This window comes from Sylvia atricapilla, chromosome 6 (genome assembly GCF_009819655.1).
Source record: "Sylvia atricapilla isolate bSylAtr1 chromosome 6, bSylAtr1.pri, whole genome shotgun sequence".
In the NCBI taxonomy this organism is placed as follows: Eukaryota; Metazoa; Chordata; class Aves; order Passeriformes; family Sylviidae; genus Sylvia; species Sylvia atricapilla.
The window spans coordinates 13,825,310-13,846,085 of NC_089145.1; the positions used below are offsets into that span (position 1 = coordinate 13,825,310).

Below are 20,776 nucleotides of genomic sequence, written 5' to 3' on the forward strand. Positions count from 1 at the left end.
CTAGTTCATCTTATAAAATTTATGGGTTTATCTTAATAGTTTTTAAGATTTACAGGAATTCTAAAGTAAGTTAGGAAATAAATTTACTTTTTTTCCTTAGGTCGTTGCACCATTTTCTCTGATCTGAGCATTGTAACCTATGATGGAAATCATTTGGCTTTATTCAAAGAAGCATCCTACATTGTTAGTCAAACTCCAGATGAAACCATAACCATCCATGTCCTTGACTGTAGAATGGTAACTAACGTTTTTCAGCTAATAAAAGGTGTTTGGTGCTGCTAATAAGATGTATCTGAAAGGCAAGAGCATAATAATACTTTATATTGTGGTTTTTAGTCACTTCTGTGCAATATCTATGAATTGTGCTTGCATTTCACAATACTTATGAATTTTGTAACTAACACCTGACTGTATATGCACAGTTCCTTGAGAAGCAGCTGGAAGATGAGAGGTAGGTCCATGCCATTCTGTGGCACGTGTAATATGGACAAGGTGGGGAGAGATTAAGTGGATTTACATCATTAGTCACTTCTGTGAGTGCTGTCTTACTGCAAATACCACAGCAGTTGTACCAGTATACCACCAGTCTCTTCCAATGCAGAATTTTTATCTGTGTTCATATGGACAAACTTGGCCTGGAAACACCCATCTTCAGAGCCATAAAAGACTGTAGGAATGCCAGGCTGGGACCACCCTGCGCATTCCAAGTTTCTGACACAGGAGTAAGAGAGAGAGCCTAATGGGGATCCTGTCTGATGGGTAGTGTGGGTTGGCTTTTGTTATGAGAAGTTCATTTCTTGTAAGCCTTTTCAAAAATCCTTTTAGCTTCAGTCTGTCCTGTGAAAACTAGGTCATTTGATGTCTAAATAAATGTCCATTGCAAAGTTTTGGTCCCAGGTTTCACCTTATGGAAGTTAATTTTAGAAACTCATTATGAAGACAAAGTCTTTGTGACTTTCAGATTTCTTTTTCCTCTTGTATTCAATATTTTTTTCTATATTCACCCTTACGTAGCTCAAGAAGTATGCATTTATTCTTGATCCATTACTTCTGTGCTGTACATATCATACAGATTCATCATTTCCAGTCTCATTCTTGCTGACCTTCAGATATGTAGTTTGTAATTTTTTTCCAAATGGATAGTCCACCATATTTTTTTCCCTGAAAACCTGTGTTTCTCTCTTAATTCCAAGATTGTATGATGTATCACAGTTGCTGAAAACAGAGAGGTCATAGTGTTTTGATTGTTTATCCAGATAAACTCTGTGGTCATGACTTGAAACTGCAATCAACAATGGGTTTTCCTCTCTTAATAGTGCAATCCCCAAAAATCCCCTGTGTCCTAGTACCTATAATCAGCAAGTGACCAATGTATTCAGATTTTGCACATCATGGTTATGGGTAATTACTTTTTGCTTTCTTTGCTTTCTCCCCAGAGTAATTCAAATTCAACAACTTTGTGCCTGGCAATGTTGAACCTAACTTATGAATCAAATCAAATAATTATCAATCGTTTAAGCAGAAAAGTAAGTATTTTGAGGGGTTTTATTTTCCTTTAGGTAACCCCTTATTTCTGTAGTCAGCTGCCTCCTCACATGGATACTGAGGAGCAGAGTAGAACACCATGGGTTACATGATTCACTGTTCCAATTTTGTAATTAAGTAAATTTCTCCTGGTAACTCCAAAGAGCCAAATTCTGATCTAAGGGCATTTAACGAGGTAAGTCTCAGAGCAAGGCACATAAACTGTTAGTACCTTTGGTACCTGTATTATCTTTATGGAGGAAAGCCCGACTGTTTCTGAAATTACTTATGACTTAGATTCCTAAGGTGTTAAAAATCTGGCCTTAGTTCTTCTAACCGACAATTAACCTTTCTTTTGTGTGTTTTTTAGATAACAGTAAATTCAAGATCTGCTTGGCCTACTGTTAGAAAATATGGATACAAAGTTGAAGATTCAGGCTTTAAGTATGCAGTTGAGACCCCAACAAAAATCAGAATTCAGTGGTTTCACAACACAGGTGTGATGATTATTGAATTGAATAGTACCAGAGAGCCAGGAGCTTTGGGACTATGTGGTAAGTGTAGAGTAGTGCAAGAAATAAAGGCTTTCAGATGCTTTGCTAGGGAGATGCATTTTCCAAATTATACAACATCTATATTGCAGGGTCTGTCCCAAAAATTTGTTACAGATCACTGCAAATTTTTAAGACACTATTAAAATTAACCTATTTCTATTTTTTTATTTATTGTTGAAATTACATTTGGTATTTATTCCTCTCATCATGCTTTGCCCACAGTGTTGCTTCTCTTTGTAAGCTGCTTGAATCACAGGCATGACTGCAGTCACCAAATAAGAAGACAGGTCTAAATCCATAATTTCAAATGCAGTAATTTACAAATTTAGTGTTTGATATCCTTCTGGTAGGAAGTCCTATGTGCTATTTTCAGTTTCTAAAGGTCAGAATTCCCAGGAAATGCAAACTTTAGAGAGCTAATCTTAGTTTAACTTTTCTAAAAAGTACAGCCTTGAATAAGGTGGTGGTGTTACAGCTTTTGCAAGCGTGTATTTGCTGATGTAAATTCCCTCTGTGGTAGCTGCATCTGTAAATTGGAGCTGGAAATCAGGATTAAGGAGATCATATAATTACAGTGGATGTCTTTCCAGTTTCAGAAAGGGCAAATGCCTGTAGCTCAGTATCAAATACCAGGAATAGCTCAGTCCAGTTTCCAGTCCTGCTGACAGAAATGTGCATCTCACGAAGAGAGTTTGAATTTACGCCATTTTGGAATTTGATTATCTCTTATTTTCCCTAACTTCTGTTTTCAGTATTGTTCTCACTCTGTTTGGCCAATTGTTACTGTAAATAGAGCAGACAGAAACAAGACAATAAAGACAGTGGATATTTTAAATAAGCCTGATTCAAGTTATCCAGAGAATCTCTTTTGCCTTTACCTGTTTGGTTGCTGTGGTAGGGAGGATTTGGAACATTACACTCCTGGTTTACAAGGCATTTTGACTAGATGACCACACACTTGTGTGGATGGTGTTGCAAGTACAACTTCAGGGAACGTGCTGTGACTTTCTGGTGTTCAGCTCTGGCTGGGAGGTTTTCTGCATAAGTCTGCACTGCACAGTGCTGCCTGGTGCCACTGACAAAGCCTGCCTCAAATGGGCTCGTTGTACTGCATCTCTTCAGGGTGGATTGGCCCGGCCTAAACTCCTTTCTGTGCTGTGTTAGTGCAAACAAAAGCAACATACTTTCTCAGCTATCTTTTAGCTGAACTGCAGTATGGGTAGGTCTTGATTTCTCAGCTTCATGGAAATGCTAAAACTAAATAGACTGTTGCAGATTTGTAGCATGAGCATCCTTTGGAAGGATTCAGACACAACGGTGTCTTTTACAGTGCAAGGATTGGGCAAATGTGGCAGCTGGTGAAGAGCTGGGATAGGAGATGAGGGATGTGGGAGGGGAATATGGACATGTCTATAGCAAAACTGGTGAAAAACATATTAAAACATGTCAGTTCTGGTTGCAACCAGATCCTGCCAAGAAAAATGTGAAGCTTTTGCTGTTTTAAATCTCCTTACCAATGTGTTAGAGAAGTGAGAAAAGATGTCCCTGACATGACAGCAATCCTTTGAAGTCTTTCAGAACCATCATGTACTTCCTATCTGTGTTGCAAATATGGACTCAAAAGGTTCAAATAGAAGCAGTTTGGAAAGCTGTTTTACTCTGTGCCTGTTGCTGTAACTCTGGTTGTCAATAGGACTTGCTAAAAATGGTAAAACAGACCAGTTCTTTAGGACGGGATGGAATCCACAAATGCTTTTTTGAACAGAGCAAGGTTTAGGATTGTGCTTGTGGAGATGACAGAAGAAAACATTTGAGAAGCATGATACAAAAGTCTCAGAAACTGATTAGGAAGGAAGAATGAGGGACTAATCCATCATTCTGCTTTTTTTCTACCTGCTGGTTTTAAAAGGATATTCTGAAAAGGCTACTGCCATACTTGAATGTTCTTTGCTGACCACGATCACCATCCATGTTATGTTGCTCCTTCTGCTCCAAAGAGTTTCAAAATTGCTGGTTATCTTAATTAAAACCGAAATAAAAATGTGATACTGCCTTCTGGTATCAACCTGGCATTTTATGGTTGTTCTCTTTTCTGATAACTTTTACAGTTTTAATTTGTTGCTATACATGGAGGTGCTTTGCAACTTTTTTTAAAGTGCATTTTTATTTAGTGTTTGTGCAGCTGAAGAGCAAACTTCCGGTTTCATACCTGGGCTCTGTGAGAAGCTGTTTGATGTGCAGTAGATTTCCATTTGGAGATGTATCTTTACTTTTGCTTTCCTTCATTTTTCTGAATTTTGTGTATTTTGATCCTAACAAAGACTTTTTGCATCTATTGTAGGTTGTGATACTGTCATGTTGTATAAGATTTTGAAAAGGTGTTTACTTTCTTGAATATGCCACTTCAAACACATTTCACATGTGTTAACCTGCTGTCTTTTTTTTTTTTTTTTCTTCTTCTCTCTTTTCCGGTAATTCATAGGATTTTGTGATAGAAGCTTGGAAAATGACTTGATGCTACCCAACAGGACAGTTTTAAGCCAAAGCAGTTCGCCCTCGACTTTTATAGACAGCTGGCAAGTGCCAGACACATTAAAGTATGTCGGAGAAGACAGGCATCAGGAAACTAATTGCTCAGTCATGGACTGCTCAGAGTGCTTAAGAATGGTGTTGAACCAGACCTTCAGCAGCTGTCACCCCTATGTATGTTAACTATTTCAAAGCTTACATTTTGAGAGAGCTGCAGTTCAGATATAGTTTTGTATACTTGGTAGTTTCACTGATGTGAGGCTACATGTAACCATATCTGTTGAACGAGATATATGTATTTTATGTGTGATTGCAAGGTAAAAGTAATTGAAGAGTGTGGCAGCTTGATAGGAGAGTTGCAATAAGCAACTTTCAGAATTTCACCTGTTAGTTTTGAAATACCACATAATTCATAAACCAGTCAGATAATTCAACTGTATCAATAAGATGTAGAAAAAAGTAAAAGAAAATAGTTTCAGGATTTAATTAATCCTTAAGCCTTCAGTAATTTAACAAGTCCCAAATTGCAGTAGGTAATCTGAGAACCTGCATTCTGAGAGGCTCTAGAGACAGACTTCCAGCTTGGGGATGTGAGACTGCAGAACAGACCCTTGAAAGCGAGCCTAGAGCAAATAACAAACTCCTGGTGTGCAAATAAATTATTTGTGGTCATATGAGTACATTTACCATTTGACCTTTTGTATATAGCTGATTTTGATGAAGAGGAGACCAAAAATAGGTCAAAAACAGAGAGGTAAAAAGGAAGAAATTAATTGTGCTTTCTACTAGAAAAACTGTATTACCTCTTACCTCGGCACTTACAAGAGATGAAATTAAGGGGTATAATCATGTCAGTGTTCAGGAAGTCTTCTTACATTTAAATACAAGTAGATTGTTTGTGCACTAATGAAAGCTTACCATGAACCAAGAACTCTTGGCTTCTTTGCAGTGGATATTTTTAAAGGTCAGTCTTTCCTACTTAGCATAGCCTCTATGAAGATGCCATGTCTTTTTTTATCTTTGTTAGATTCCACCTGAGCAATTCTGTGATATATGGGCTCAAGACACTGAGTACATTCAGAATCCATGTGTTTCACTGGCTGCCTATGTGGCAATGTGCAACAAATTCAATATTTGCATAGAGTGGAGGAGCTCTGATTACTGCCGTAAGTATTCTGCAGAAATCTGCAGTAATTTTCTCGTTTGATTTGCCTGATTTGAAAGTTATAATAAAGTTGAAAATACCAATGCTTCTTGTGTCTTCATGTACTTTGCTGCTGCTGCAGAAATCTGTGTCTTTGGAGAAAGGATTAGAGAGATGAAACACCTTTGAGATTAGATGGAGTGTAAGGGGTAAAACTGGAGAGCTTAGTGCATCCTGAATTTTCCCATAGTAACACTAAAATGTAAGGCCAAATGGGATCTGTAGCTGGATCACAGCATCTCCTTATGCTGTCAGTGATCACCTACGAAAAGCTCCCTTCCGTGATAACATCAGGAGGTCTGTGGTTTTGAGCCAATTTTTTTTTAATTCTTCAGTCTGTATGGATTTTATTAGCAAGTAACTGTTAAAAGGAGCTGTTCCACAATATAGCTGTAAATATGTATTTTATCCATCATGAAGGGACACATCACACTTATATTTATACCATAGTGATGCATTTTCTTTGGCCACTGCAAGTTATTCAGAACACTCTGTGATTGATCTGTGTAGTATTTGAAAAAGTTTTTGAAGTTTGAATTATTTTGTGTCAACATTGCTGCATGGTTTGATATGTCTGCTGCCAAAATGCAAACTAAAGCTTGATGAAAATATTACTACAAGAAGAAGAGTAGTACAAGTGCTTGCAGATTCCTTATGTTTGAGTTTGTTATGTAGGCAGCTGGTCTGTGTTGGTGTTTCAGGCTGGTAGATCCAGCTCAATTGGCGAGCACAGGAAGTTGACAAGGAGAAAATAATGTGTTCTCTTAGGTGTTGCCTCATGGGATTAAAACTTGAACAATGTCTGATTTATTTCCTTCCTAGCCTTCCCCTGCTCTGAAAACTTCTCCTACCAGCCTTGCATAGCTGCCTGCGAGGTTCCAGAGAGCTGTCAGAATGACGAGGTTGCTCCTCTGGCCTCAGACTCCTGCTCAGTGCTGACAGAAGGCTGCGTCTGTGCTGCAGGGACCATCCTTCACCGGACTCATACTGCTGTCTGTATTCCTGAAGAAAAATGTGGTATACTTGGATGTGATTTTCTTCTTTATTCTCTGCAAGTTGGTGGTCAGATACTTCATTATTCATAAGTTGAGTTCTGGTTTGGTGTCATGTGAGTTCTGAATATGTCATTCGTTTGAGGATTCTAGATATTCAGTAAGCATTAACTGTGCAGGTGAGCAAGCAGGGGATGTCCTTGTGACCCACGGTTTTGCTCACTTTCTCTGAGCTGGCTCTTCAAAGTCTTTGCTTAAGTATCTGTATTCAGTTATTAGTCTTGGCTTCCTTTTCCCTCAAGCCCTTTGCCAAGGGTCCAACCTCTTGGTGCCCAGTGGCATTCAAATGATGTGCAGCAGCAGTTAATTACACATTTTGGATAATACATATGTGTGTCCTGCCAGTACTCCTGTTTATTTTCATTGCAGTTCTGCCTCATCACACCAAATAATGGACCCATTCTTCTCCCTAACAACATGAACCTTAAAGATTCAGTTTATGATAAAACAGACTACTATTGCACTGTAAATTAATAATAGTTTTGACATTTGTCAAATACAAAAGTGACTTCTTTTCAGGTCATTGCTTTAAAAACGAAGGATTGGATTGTGATTTTAAGTGACTGGCCTTGCAGTGGGGACACAGAACAAATTGGAGGTCTGGATCTTCTCGAAGGGTTGAGTGTCTTGCTTTCCTATACAAACTCAGTCACAGAACTGTGACTCATTCACCTTTTTTGGGAGGTGATGGACACAATCAAGCCTTTAAAACTCTGGGATTTTTATGCCTCTTAGATCCACAGCCACTATGGAAAAAATGGTGATCAAAACCGGAATTTAAAAGGAATTCCATTTTCTGTCGTCCTGATCTAGCTTGTACAGACAGCTCAGGAGCACCTCATGCCGTGGGTGAGATCTGGAAAACTTCTATGAGTGGATGCTGTATGCAAAAATGTGTTGACAGTGAGACCATTATTCCAGTGGAGTACAACTGTTCAGAAATCCACAATCTGGAGTGTCAGCGATTTGCAGAAGTGGCCTTGCTTGTTCCTGATGATCAGACATGCTGTCCTCAGAAGATCTGTAGTAAGTATTCCTTCCTAGTTGTGAATACTGCCCACTGGAACATGCAGACGTCCTTTCTCGGGGCTTTGCTTTCCTGTTACACATGCTGCTTTTGAAGAAAATGAAAATTACTTTTGTTTGAATTTACAGATTATGTAGAAAACTGTAGAAACTCTTTGGCTCAATGTCCAATAGGTTTTGAGAGTATCCTCCTAGGAGGAGGACTGAAATAGGGCTGTGTTTATTTGAATATGAATTGTATTTCCCTCAAGTTTAGAGATTACTGCTTTATTTTTAATATCCAAATACAAACAAATTACCTGGATAATTCTGAGGAAAAAGGAATCAGATGTTTTTTTTTTTATCTAATATATAAAATGAATAGTAAAAAATTATAAAAAAGCGGGTTTTTTCCACTTAATTCTTGTCCATCTTAGAAAGTTTCAAAAAGAAACTGCAAGCAATTTTCAGGTTTTGACCACCTGGTATAGTGTTGCAGTGAGTTTTCCGGAGGAGGTTTGGTTTTTTAATTCTGGCAAGGACTCGGCACTAGTTTAACATTGCATCAGTGGAGTGTTGTAAATGATGAGCACTTCTGAATCCTGCCTCATGGGAACTTTTGCTGCTCCACTGTGATTTTCATATGCCTTTAAGCTGGAGTTTTGGGGTATCTGACAGCAAATACTGCTTGCCAATGCTGTACTCAACTTACAAATGCATAGTTTATAAGGTGCTTGTTCTCTTTTTTCCCCCCTTTATGCGACAGTTTGTAATCACAGTCTCTGTGAGCTCCTGATCCCTGAGTGTAGCAGCTTGGAAAAGTTGGTCACCTACTACAGTGAAGAATCCTGTTGTCCCAGCTACGCTTGTGGTAGGTTTCTTTTGAAAGGTAAAAAAGTGCACTCTGTAAAAAGTAAAAGGTAAAAAAGACATTCAGTAAACTAAATATATCAACTCAGGAGGATAAGGGTAGTGTAGTTACAATACCTTGTAGTTACAAGAATGGCCATTGTTAGTGCCACCATTCACAAAATTCACTTTCCTCTATAGCTTGGGGTTGGTCTGTGCCTCAGTTTGAGCAGATGTGATGCAATGTTGTATTAAACAATCAGGCAAGATCTTGGGATACAAGGTAAAAGCTTTTCCAAGGCAGCTTGTAGTACCTCTCTCCTCCACACTGCCTTTCCTTGGGATGTAGCATAACAAAGGAGGAATGCTGAGCTTCATCTAAAGGAATATATCTGTTGCCCTTTTTTCAGAATGTGATCCAGAAAAATGTGAACCATTGGAGCAGATGCCAAGCTGTCAAGATGATCAAACACTAATTGCTGCTCGGGTGGAGAATACCTGCTGCATTTCCTATATATGTGGTACAGTAGCCTGAATGGTTGAGATTATGAGTGTGGTTTTGCATATGCAATTTAATCTATTATTATCTTGCCAGTTAAGGCTCCTTGTATTTCCTTTAGGTCTCTCAACATAGTAAGGCTTGAAAGTGAATTTAAAAATTTGCATTAATTTTCTAAAATATAAGGAATAGAGACAGCCATCATGAGTCGCAGAACAGCTTTGTGCAACTGAGTAGTATTCCTTGGTCAAGTAAAGGAGTGGTGGTGTGGTCCATGGGTGAAGGAATTCAGGATTTTTGAGATTGCCCATATGCAGAGGGTAGAGTAGAAGCATGAATATTTTATTTGTATGAAGACTGAAGTTATATAGGCTTTTATTCCCTGTATCTTGCTGTCTCACCTGTGGCCCATCTTAATTGAAGACAAATACCCTGTATTAGAGTAGTATGCATATTTATTCATTTCTTTGGGGTTTAGCCTTTAATGACTTAATTCAATAATAAAATTGCACTTTTGCCATTAGTATATGAGCTCCAGTCTTACCATGCAGTTGTTTTCTGTTTATAATCTGATAATGAGGTGCTATAGAGTTTGTTTTCTTTATGAACAGATATCTGGGAAGGAAAGGCCCTTCCACATGTAAAAATTGGCGTGTTAATTGGGAATGTGAATTAAAATTTTGTTATTTACAGTAATCAAATTGTTTTAATCGTGTGTTAGCAGTGGGCAGCATTTGGCTCATCTCACTGCCTGCAGACTCCCCTTTGGACTCCTTTTTGATAAGATGAGTCTGTACACATTAAAAAGTTGAAAAGTTCTTGTTGTGGTTGTCATGTGTGTTCAAGTGGGAAGATAACACTGGGATCACAGTGGATGCATTTTATTGAGGATCAAAGATTGCTGAAAAAAGAGCAGCATCACTTAGTAGGAGAGAAGACCTAGCAAAATTTTTCATAACAGAAGGAGGGCATTTTGCTCACAAAAATGTATTAATTCTTTGTAGCAGGGAACAAAGGAAAAAGGGACAAGCTGCACCGAAAATTAGCCTTTTGTCTGTAAGCAGTGAATACAGAGTACCTCTGCTCTCTTTTATAAGAGTTTGGGACAAACTTACAGCAAATTTTCTAGGCAGTAGTAAAATTTTTTCCAATGCTTTATATTTAAATAATTGTTTTCTCCAGCATGTGGGGCTTGCTCGGATCAAATTCCCAAATGTCAAGAAGGAGAAGTTCTCATTGTGGATGGCAACACTACTGACAGGTGTTGCCCTACATACCAGTGCAGTAAGTTTGACTTGATTTTAATATTTTAAATAACGGAGAACACAGGAGATTTTGTGGTGTGGATGTTCAGTGTCAGAGTGGTGGATTAGAGATACAGCTCCACTTGCTGTATAAGCAAGCTGTCCTGAACAAATAACCTTTATTTTTAAAATGTCATGTGTATAAAGCATTTTCCAATATCTTTATCGTGGAGATAAGTGAGTAGTTTCAGACCTCAAATTCTGGATATTTAGAATTTATTTAAATACTTATCTAGGGTATTTTGTATTCCATACTGTTATTACCTAATAGCTATCAGTCAAATTTTTACTATTAGTCTTGTAAACTAAGCAGTTACCCAAATGTACTTTATTGTAAGTCATTAACTATATCGTGATTAACATTTCCATTCATCCAAAAATGACAGACAATGCGTTTATGGTACTTTCTTTAATTTTAGTGTGTGAAATACATCGTTGTCCTGAGTTCAGATGCATGCTGGGCATGTCTCTGGTGGAGGTGTGGAGCCCGGAGAAGTGCTGCCCCTTCCGGACATGTGGTAAAATCACTGATTTTGGCTACAGCTGCCTTTCACAACGAGAGATGGGAACAGCTTTGGCCCCTTGGTTTCAGCTAGCTACACCATCGTGACCTGCTCATAAGCAAATGATACAGAAAAGTCATTTCATGCTACACAACTTCCTAATCTGCGTGCTTTGCTTTTCTTGCATCCTATAGAATTTGTCTGTCCAAACTGGGTTATTTACCACTTTAAAGTGTTGTAAGAGTTACTGTACTGGGTTTGCTGACTTTTATAGCTGGGATTTTTATTCTCTCTGCTGTAAGCAAATTGCATATAAATTGCTAAACTGCTGTTTCTGGTGTTGTATTTTGTTTCAGAATGTGCATGTGAAACAATTCCCAAACCTCAGTGCCAACTGGTATGAAATTTACCTTGTCACCATTCTTTTATTAATTTCTTAATGAATCTGTTTATCAATATCTGAATAATAGTTCTATCAGTGAAATATGAAAAGGCACATCATCACCTCTTTCTAAAAAACTTACTTTAGAGTAAGATATACACAGTTTTAAGAAGCCACCTAAGTCTAAATACCTTGCAGAACAAAATTACTCTAAAGCCCTGATACTTCCAGAGCTTTTTCTATTGCCGTATTCTGCCCCAGTATATTGGTAGAGTAGGACTACTTTCAATCACACAGGGTAAGTCAGGATAAAATTTTGCATTTAAAGTGGTGAACGAAATGTTTTCAAGCATCACTGTTAATATTATTTGTTATGGTGAATTTGTTAACATACATCATGCACTCAGGCTGCTTCCTAAGCAGAACCTTCAAGAAATACTGCTACCCAAATTCTGAAGGAAAGTTGTTTAAAAAAGATGATCATATAAATAAAAAACCCCACTGTTGTTTCATGTATAATTTTTGGTTTTCTATTTTTATACCCGTAGGGGCAGAAACTTCAGATAGATGAACTGTTTCAGAACAGTACAGAAAATGTCTGTAACTGTGTGAAGTATAAATGTGGTAAGTCATAAAATAATTTAAAGAGATAGCCCTTCAAAGCCTAAGGAAAGTTAGGCATTAAAGATCAGGTGTTCACTTTGAACATGGCACCAAAGACGACAAGATTAATTTACTTAATTCACAAATAGTGATAATTCTCCTCTGTGTCCTCTGTAATTAGTGTGGAGAAAGAGAGAGATTCCTCAGGTACATTTCTTATCCGAAGGTAGTCTTCTAAAATAAAAGAGTTGAAGAAGCCTGCACTGTCACTTGGGTGCAGCCAATAGAACATTATTTATTTATTTAGATTTCATGCATGGCTATATTTGAAAAGATTTGGTGACCACAGTGAAACATTATATTGCTATTACTGATTTGTTTGAAAATGTGGCCCATAATTCTAAAGTAAGTGGAGTAGCTTCTTCCATTCCCATTTAACTGTTTGAAACCTTTTTAGTGGAGTTTTGAAGCCAAGCTGGTTGTCCTGAGAATGCTGTTTGTGTTTTCTTGCAGTGAGAGACAAAGTTTGCTTGAGTAATGAGAGAGGTGTGCTGCTTCCTGGGCAGAGGATTGCAGAACACAGTGCAGAGGGCATTTGCCATATTTCCTACTGCACAGATGTGATTGATCCCTCCACTAAATACTACAAAATAAACACCTCTTCGATAGACTGCGCCGTCAAGTGCAAAGCTGTAAGAAATTTAGACCTGTGTGTTGTGTCTGGTGGCCTGAAATACTTTGTGATAGGTTTTGTTGAGCAGATGACAGTCATAGAGCAAATTGGAAAGAGTAATTAGGGTATCTCCCTCTAATGTGCTTCCACAATTCTGATCTAAGTTTATAAGAGTCTCCCTCCCTCTGCTGTTTTCTCTGCTGTATAATTCCTACACGAACTAAAGTGTTTAGTGGATGCCTCTTTGGATTAATGGCATGCTGCCTCCTTGCATCCCTGCAGAGCTTCAGCTGCATTATGTGCAAACTGGTACAAATTCCTGGCAGACATTAGTTGGATAAGAATTAGAAAGAGAATAATTGTAAGAGAAAGAATTCAAAGTGTGGTGAAAACAGCTTTGTAAAATAAGCAAATGTTACGTTGTCTTTTTACAAGATATGATGCATTGCCATGGAGAATATTATACAGAACTCTTTTCCTAACTTTATAACTAATTGCTGTCTAATGTGCACAAGGTTAAAATTTCAGTGGTTCTTGAAGTAAGCTGTCACATTTGAAAATGGTAGAAAGACCAGTTAATTCTCTCAGATTTGGAACTCTTCCCCTTTTACTTCAGCTAAGATCAAAGGTATTTTATAAAAGCCTCATGAGTGTTCAGTGTGTGTAAATGTAAGCTATGTGGCTTTGAAAGTTATTTTAGAAATGTCCCTAAAATGAGACACCTGAAAAAAAATCTGCCTGTTACAGTAGTAAAACGCTGAACTGCAAGGTGGTCTCACACAAGAAATAATCTATTTGACTTTGGCAGAACCAAGTCTATCAGCCTCCAAAAGATTTAACAACTTGCTGTGGTAGCTGCAAGAACTTGTCTTGTCTCCACACTTTCAGCAATGGCACAGTTACCAGTTTTAAGGTGAGTTTGCATATTTTATTCCCTCAATGTATTTAGAAGTAAACAAAAAATTATGAAATATGGTACACATCTTGCTGTATAAAATGTGCAGAAAAGAGCTTTATTTGGCTAAATACTAGTTTTGCATGTACACAACGTTCATTTCTTGGAAAGTCAACCATATGACTGTCAACAAAAACTAAAAGATTCTGATATTGATGAGAGAATTACCATCAACTCAACTATTTTAGAACCTGCTTAACATTATGTATTTTATATTGGAATTTCGAATGCAGTACTTAATCACAACTTGAAATATGTATCTAAATTATGTTTTGCTGTATTACTGTTGATTCAAGTGAGATCTCATTTAATGAAATAGTTTAATTAATACATGACATACTGGTTTTGCTGAGTCAAGTTTCTGGTTTAAAATTTTTGACAGCCCGGTGCTGTTTGGATTTCAAACTGCATCAGATATGAATGCACCAACACAGCAATAGGACCAGTTCTGGTTTCCTCTGCAGTTGGATGTCCACCCTTTAATGAAACTGAATGTGTGAAGGTCAGTATGCAAGACACCTTTTGCATTCCAGCTGTGATTTATGTTTGCATGAAAAGATGCAACTCTAACAGAAGATGCTTTTATGTCAAGAAGGAAAAATTATTAATTTTTGTAGTGCCTGTATTTTTTTCACAGACATTTAAAGGGAAAAGGTATAACCACACACCAGACTCCTCTGTCACCAGGCTGCTGAGTTACACAGCTGGACACCCTTCTGATTCTTAGAATATATTTTTTTTTTTTAATTGGAGTTTGTAATATAAACTAGTCTTCATACAACTGTCTGAACTTGGATACTTTTCCGGGCTGGATGTCCCCTTTCTAACATTTTCTGGGTATAGCAGTGTGATTCAGCATAAGGATCAAAAACATTGAAAAAAAGCAAGATTTTCTGAAAATCAAGGGCATATTTTCTGCAGTGACACATAAAGTTTTATGAACTAGTTTTGGAGCAAGAACAAAAAGTTGTACTTGATTTTGCAAAATGAGATTATACTAAGTGCCAGGAAATGGAGGCAAGCAGAATTCTCTTACTCCTCTCTGCAATTCTACATTTACATGTGGATAGCAAGACACTTTTCTTGATGAATGATGTTACACAAAGAGGGAACAGTCCTGAAAGAACTGAGTGGCTGTAGTTCTTCCTCACAAATAGCAGTGGCTTGGTTCTTCAGAACTGCCTCAGTATCATAGCCAAACCTTCATCTATTGAGTGTTGCATTTGCCTGAACAATGATGCAGAGCTTTATCTGAAACATATTTCTAGTAGTGCAGATACATGGGAATGAATGCTTGAAAAAAATCTAATATCTCCTCTTTATTTTATCTCTTGGTCAGGTTGGAGGCTATGTTGTGCCATTCTTAGAAGGATGCTGCAAAACATGTAAGTGGTTATTGACAGTTCCTCTGCCAAGTCTCTCTGATCTGTTACCTTATGTATAAAGTGGATTATTTGCCATGTGAAAGCTTGGTTCACATCTCAAAGGCTGTGCTTTCGCCAGATTTACTCATGTAAATAACACTGAAAATAGTGGAGTTAAATCAAAAGAAAACACTTTAACATTGAAACATTTACTCCACTGATAGTGGTTGTAGCTGGTCAGGTCACTGAAATTCCTACCTCCAGAATTTTGTAATTCTTGTGTAAAACTCATCCAAATTTTAGGTACTGCACTTAGTAAAATAAAAGGTACTATATTTTAGAAGGCACCTTAAAACAATGCTTTATCTACATTAGTATCTTCCTATTTTGTAAAAATGAAGATTAATTTATGTGGTTTGTAAGCTAATTTTGTAAATAATGAATGTAGTAATTAATAGTTAAAAAACCTTCAGGCAGTATATTTTAAAAAAAGATTCTACAGTTTAAAAAATCCCCCTTTCTTGATTATCTGTGAGAGCTAATAAAGATTCTCTGGGAAAAAAAAAAAAAAAAAAGATTAAAAATTCTCGACAGAATAGGTTTGAAAGATGTTATCTCCTAATAGAAATCAAGAAAATAGAATTTTTTTTTTCTTAACACATTGATATATAGGTGAAACATTTTGGCTGATTTTATGAAGGCCTTAGGCTGAAGTTGATACTCTTAGAAGCAACTGAAAAGGAGATTTTTGTACTGGGCAGTATAATATCTAAAACCACAAAGATCTGACTTAATTTGCATAAGTGGCTGAAATAGTGGCCTGAAAGTGTGGGGGAGAGCTGGAGAAAAGCACAGGTATTTCCTGCTGGGTGGGATGGAGCTTGCACAGCTGTGACTACGTGACGTGGTGCCATGTGCAGTTCACTGCAGTGGGTTGTGTGTTGCTGTCTGGGAAGTACCTTTTGACTTGTATTAAATTTTGTAGTAAAAAGTTTAGGGAAACTGCAAGATTTATCAGTTGTTTGTTGTGGGGTTTTTTGTTTGTTTCTTTGTTTTTTGTTTTGTTTGGTTTGTTTGTTTGTTTGTTTGTTTTTCTCTGCTCCCGCTGCAAGGGAATGATCCAAGTTTTTTCCTTCTGACGGACCTGTGTTTCAAGCACTTGTCCTACCTAATTACGTGGAAAATTCTCCATAGGCACTCTGAGATCAATTTTTGATTATCAGACATTGCCCTTCAATGCCCTAGCAGCCAAATGAACCAGCTTCTGAACAAATTAAAAAGGCAGTTTAATGTGCATTAAGCTAGTTTTCAACAGGGCAGGAGATCTTGCTGCTATGCTTAGAGAAAGATTATTTCCACACTCCTTAGTTGTTAAAGACAGAAGTAAATTAACCTGGGGCATGCCTCACAAAATAAAATTAAACCCTTGAAGACCCCAGTGACTTCTGAGATGCATTTATAAGTACATTCATAAGAGTTTTGATTTCACACCTGTTTGTGCACAACACAGAACCTCTGTGAATCATGTAGTTCATTTTGATTCCAAGCAAACCTACCATGAGAGCTGTGACTCAGCTGTAATTGTGGGAGGCATTTTATGAGAAGGATTATCAGTGTTTTGTTTTCTTTTGAAGTACTTTGCCATTAGAAACAACTGTGATTTTTATTTTCAGTTTTAATCGGTCTTGAAAATTAAGAGCCAGGAGCTCCATCAAAACCTAGAGAGAAAATGACACTATCTCTTATAGCCCTAAAGGACATATTGAACTCAGGATACCAGATTTGCTTGGTTATACCATTGTAGACCAGATTGTCCCTGGTTTGCACATGGTAATGTCCAGGTAATGTCTGGACGTGGTGCTCAGCTGCTGGAACCAGGAAACCCTGCCTGAGCAGGGAAGCAGGACCAGATGACCTCCAGAGGTCTCTTCCAGCCTCAGCCATTCTGGGATCCTGTAATATGCAGACGATTTAAAGCTGAATTCTGTTTTCCAAAATCTAGCAACTCCCAAATGTTTTCATACTACCGGAAATCCTCTGTAACACGTGCTCTGTTCAATGTGTAATATTCTTACCAGGTTCTTCAGTGTCAGTGCTCCTCCCATTCCTTGTTAGCCCAGTCACTCCTACAGCCTATGTTGGCTGTCACACAGGTACCTTTTCCTGAATAAGTAGGACCAACCCAAACAGCATCATTGTTGATTTCCAACAATGTACTCCCTGATAGGAGGGCCAGACCTCTCGTTACCTAATAATTGCCAAAGCTGCAGTGTGGCACAACTGCTCCTGGCTGTTCAGAGTGGCTCCCATTTTGGTTTGTTTTTCACTTTGCACTGTGTGGGCGGTGCATTGTTGTCAGCCAACAATGTACTGTTGGTAGTAAGCACTTGCATAGTCTTTAGCTTGCTGCATGTGTAAAATCGCTGTCTTTTAAAGGGTAAACTAATTCCATCATGTTTACAGTGCACTAGAACATAGAGACTAATTGCTTCGCTTGTTAAAACTTGTTATGTCAGCCACATTTTTGCAGATGATGTGTCATACAGTTTTGCTTCCAGTGCCGTGTATAGTAGAAGCAAGAAATTGTTTTCCCAACCATAGTTAGGGCACTTTACTGAAAACAGCAAGCCTGTGTTTGGTCCATGAAAATTGGAGATTATCTTTGTTCTTTTTCATAAAGCATGTTAATTCTTTGAATTGTAACATACTTGTTTTAGCATTTATTTAGTGAAAACAACTCTCCAAATTTCTGTAAGAGACATTATGTTGACTGTAATTTTGTAAACCACCGAGTGATACGTCCTGCATTAAACTACAACTTACACTTATTTTGACTACTAAATCAAAAATTTCTCTTTCATATTGCTGTCGCTATAACTGACCACAGTGCTATGAATGAACCAAGAAACCAAGCAAGGATTTTCAACCATATTGATGGTGCCAAAGTATCTTCTTGTATTATGGCACATATAAAATGCTGCCATGTTTTGTAAGGTTCTTCACATAAATGTGCATTTGTTGTAAATCTCATTTAAAAAGCATTGGCTACTAAAACACATGCATGGAAACACATTATATATTTATTTTGTATGAGATACGATGTACTTTCACCATAGCCTGGATGAAGTCATAGTCACAGCTGCACTGAATTCTCCACCCTACACACCATGTATAATGTAAAAGAAGAAAGAACCATGAAAAGAACTGTGAAAAACAAAAAATAATGGTGAGTTGGGTTTTTTTAAAAACTGTTTATTTTTTTTCTTAATTTCTCAATTTATTTTTTCCCTAAGCAAACATAGTTCAGTGGCAGTTAAGCAGTAGCCAGACATTTCTGTCTATAGGTTTTTGTTTCCAAGAAGATTTGTTGCTATCTTTCTGGCATGTTGTAGAAAACTCTTTTATATCTAGAAAGAGTACCAGGCTTATATAATAAAAAAAAAGAGGGGGAAAAAAGGCAAGAAAATCCCCAAACAACAACAACAAATCTAAATAAAAACTCCAAACAAATTTCAAAAGTGTTTCTCTTAAGAAGCAGTATTACTAGTTTGACAGTGATTAGAGCAGGGACATTGTGCATCAAGATGTAATTAAATTGTGTCAAAGTTCAATATTGGATATTATTCAAACCAGTGAATCCCTTATTGCCCTTGCTTTTGTGGAGTTGAGTATTCCCCTTTTGTTGACATCTTTGGATTTCTTGGCTCAAAGAAAATGGAACTCTGTAAGGGGAGAGTCATCGTGGGCTGCATCATGGCATGTAAAATCTGGTTTGAAGCAGTAGAAACTCCTTTAATGTTCATTCTCTTACAGATCTGCAATGTGATGTGGTTTATCAGCACAGAGAGGATCATCCTCAGAAGATAATGTTCCTCCTGCTCTCTTACAACTGATCTTTACACTGAACGTCTTTGGTTTTATTCCAGTGTTCGTCTTTCCCTTGTTAAATTAAATTTAACTCCTCATTTAGTTTCCTGATTTCTTATGATCTCTTATTTGATCCATGTGCCTTGTACGTACTTGTGTGAGAAAAATTGTGGAAGTAATGTAAATGAAAATAAAAAGTTTCATTTGTTCACTGGTGTTCTTTGATTTAATAAAAACATACAGAAATGTAATAAAGCCCCCTGAAGCCCTGTTCTTCATCAGGTTCTGTAATGTATTCTGTTACATATTTGTTTTAGATTTTGTTTATACCTCAGGAACACAAGTGCTGCTATTAAAGTTCATTGTTTTTATTTCATGGAAAATGCACTTTAGTTTATTAGCAAATTTACCTTTTGATAACTTGCTATCATTAACAAGTTAAATTAATTAACAAGTCTTCTCACACAAGAGTTTGATCAATTTTAAAAGAGGTTTTGGAAACAGTGGACTTGTGAAAGGCTTTGAGTAAATAAGCCTTTTATAGTTGTTATTAAAGATAAAAAGAGACAGATACTTCAACAAATTAAGTAATTTTAAAAGTGATTCAATGTGCAGCTGATGTCACTTCACCAAAGTTTCGTATGTGCAGTGGTGTACTGGGTATTTTCTTCTTTGTGTCTTTTGAACCCATTAAATGGTCAGGAGTGTTCTTGTCTCTGAAATGTTAGAAATTTGAGCTGATATTTTTAAATCTCTGCCCATTTTGCAGGTAAGGAAGATGGTAAATTCTGTAAGAAGGTGACTGTTAGGATGACCATCCGCAAGAACGACTGCAGGAGTAACACACCAGTAAGTGGATAAACATTGCAATTTCTTTCAATAGAAGGCAAAAAATATGAGATGTTAAAAAGAAGGAAGAAAGGGAACTCAGATTCCCTGTTTTAATGCTTCTCTATTCTCAGCAGTCATCTTCTCAATAATAAAACAGGAGGTTGTTACTTCTCTTTGTGCGCGTTTAGGTGCATGTCAATTTTATCTCATTTCACCCCATACTGCACTTATTTTATGCAAATTAACTATAATAACTGAACCTTGCCCTGATATTCTACAGCTGAAACGGCTGCAGATGTGTGTCATTTTTCATCTGCCCAGGGACAATGTTTAAATGCCAACTTCACGAAGAAAGGAATCCTGAAAAGCTTCTTTTAGGCAGCAGCGTGAGCACACTGTAAAATGTGAAGGAAGAATGAGGCCCTATCTGTGTGTCTATCCAAGGATTTAGTGTTGGAGGAGACCAACCATGTCCTGCTGAGCAGTGAGGCTGAGAGCAGCAGCAAGGGTGCAGACGGATGTCTCGTGTGAGATGTGCAAGAACGCCTGAAAAAGCTGTAATAAAAGAGAGCAGGGAAACAGCTGTAGCCTCTAAAATGACTCCACGAGTACATTTAGTAGAGTAAGCTGTTGAGAAGCCAGAAAATTTATTCTCAGTATTTCATTGAATAGAAACATAAATCCTGACTATTAAATTTGAAAAAAATTATCAGTTTCTTAAGCCTATTTATCTTAGAGGCTATCTTACACGTTTGGTATCATTAGTAGTAATTCCTCTCGGCTTTCCAAAGGATCGGCTCTTTTATTCCTCCGTGCTGATACCCAGTATGGCAACACTGCATCAGTGTATCACTGAAATGAATACTGTAGGGAGTTGTGGAAAGAACATTTGGTGCTGTGTTCAAGCCAAGGTTGTAATGAATACTTCAAAATTCAGAACTGAAATTGCTTCTTTGTATCTGTTAAAATAGTGTGAACCTGTTACTGAAATGGACAGAAAAGTCATCATAACATTAAAATTGAGACCTGTCTGGGCAGTGCACTTCAGGGGTTATTTCCAGATGTAGTGAGATTTCAT

At 37.4% G+C, this 20,776-nt stretch overlaps 1 protein-coding gene across 1 annotated transcript in view; it reads left to right on the plus strand.

Moving 5' to 3' along the window:
• Positions 1–20,776, plus strand: part of OTOG (otogelin) — an 83,973-nt gene that overhangs the window by 61,903 nt on the left and 1,294 nt on the right. Inside the window, exons 34-51 of the mRNA XM_066320840.1 lie at positions 101–237; positions 1,437–1,526; positions 1,895–2,078; positions 4,561–4,781; positions 5,635–5,773; positions 6,634–6,828; positions 7,677–7,889; positions 8,635–8,739; positions 9,128–9,238; positions 10,399–10,500; positions 10,940–11,038; positions 11,380–11,420; positions 11,954–12,029; positions 12,522–12,700; positions 13,490–13,594; positions 14,019–14,138; positions 14,976–15,021; positions 19,637–19,716. Coding sequence (XP_066176937.1) covers positions 101–237; positions 1,437–1,526; positions 1,895–2,078; positions 4,561–4,781; positions 5,635–5,773; positions 6,634–6,828; positions 7,677–7,889; positions 8,635–8,739; positions 9,128–9,238; positions 10,399–10,500; positions 10,940–11,038; positions 11,380–11,420; positions 11,954–12,029; positions 12,522–12,700; positions 13,490–13,594; positions 14,019–14,138; positions 14,976–15,021; positions 19,637–19,716 — 2,243 coding nt within the window. The remainder of the gene's footprint in view (positions 1–100; positions 238–1,436; positions 1,527–1,894; positions 2,079–4,560; positions 4,782–5,634; positions 5,774–6,633; positions 6,829–7,676; positions 7,890–8,634; positions 8,740–9,127; positions 9,239–10,398; positions 10,501–10,939; positions 11,039–11,379; positions 11,421–11,953; positions 12,030–12,521; positions 12,701–13,489; positions 13,595–14,018; positions 14,139–14,975; positions 15,022–19,636; positions 19,717–20,776) is intronic.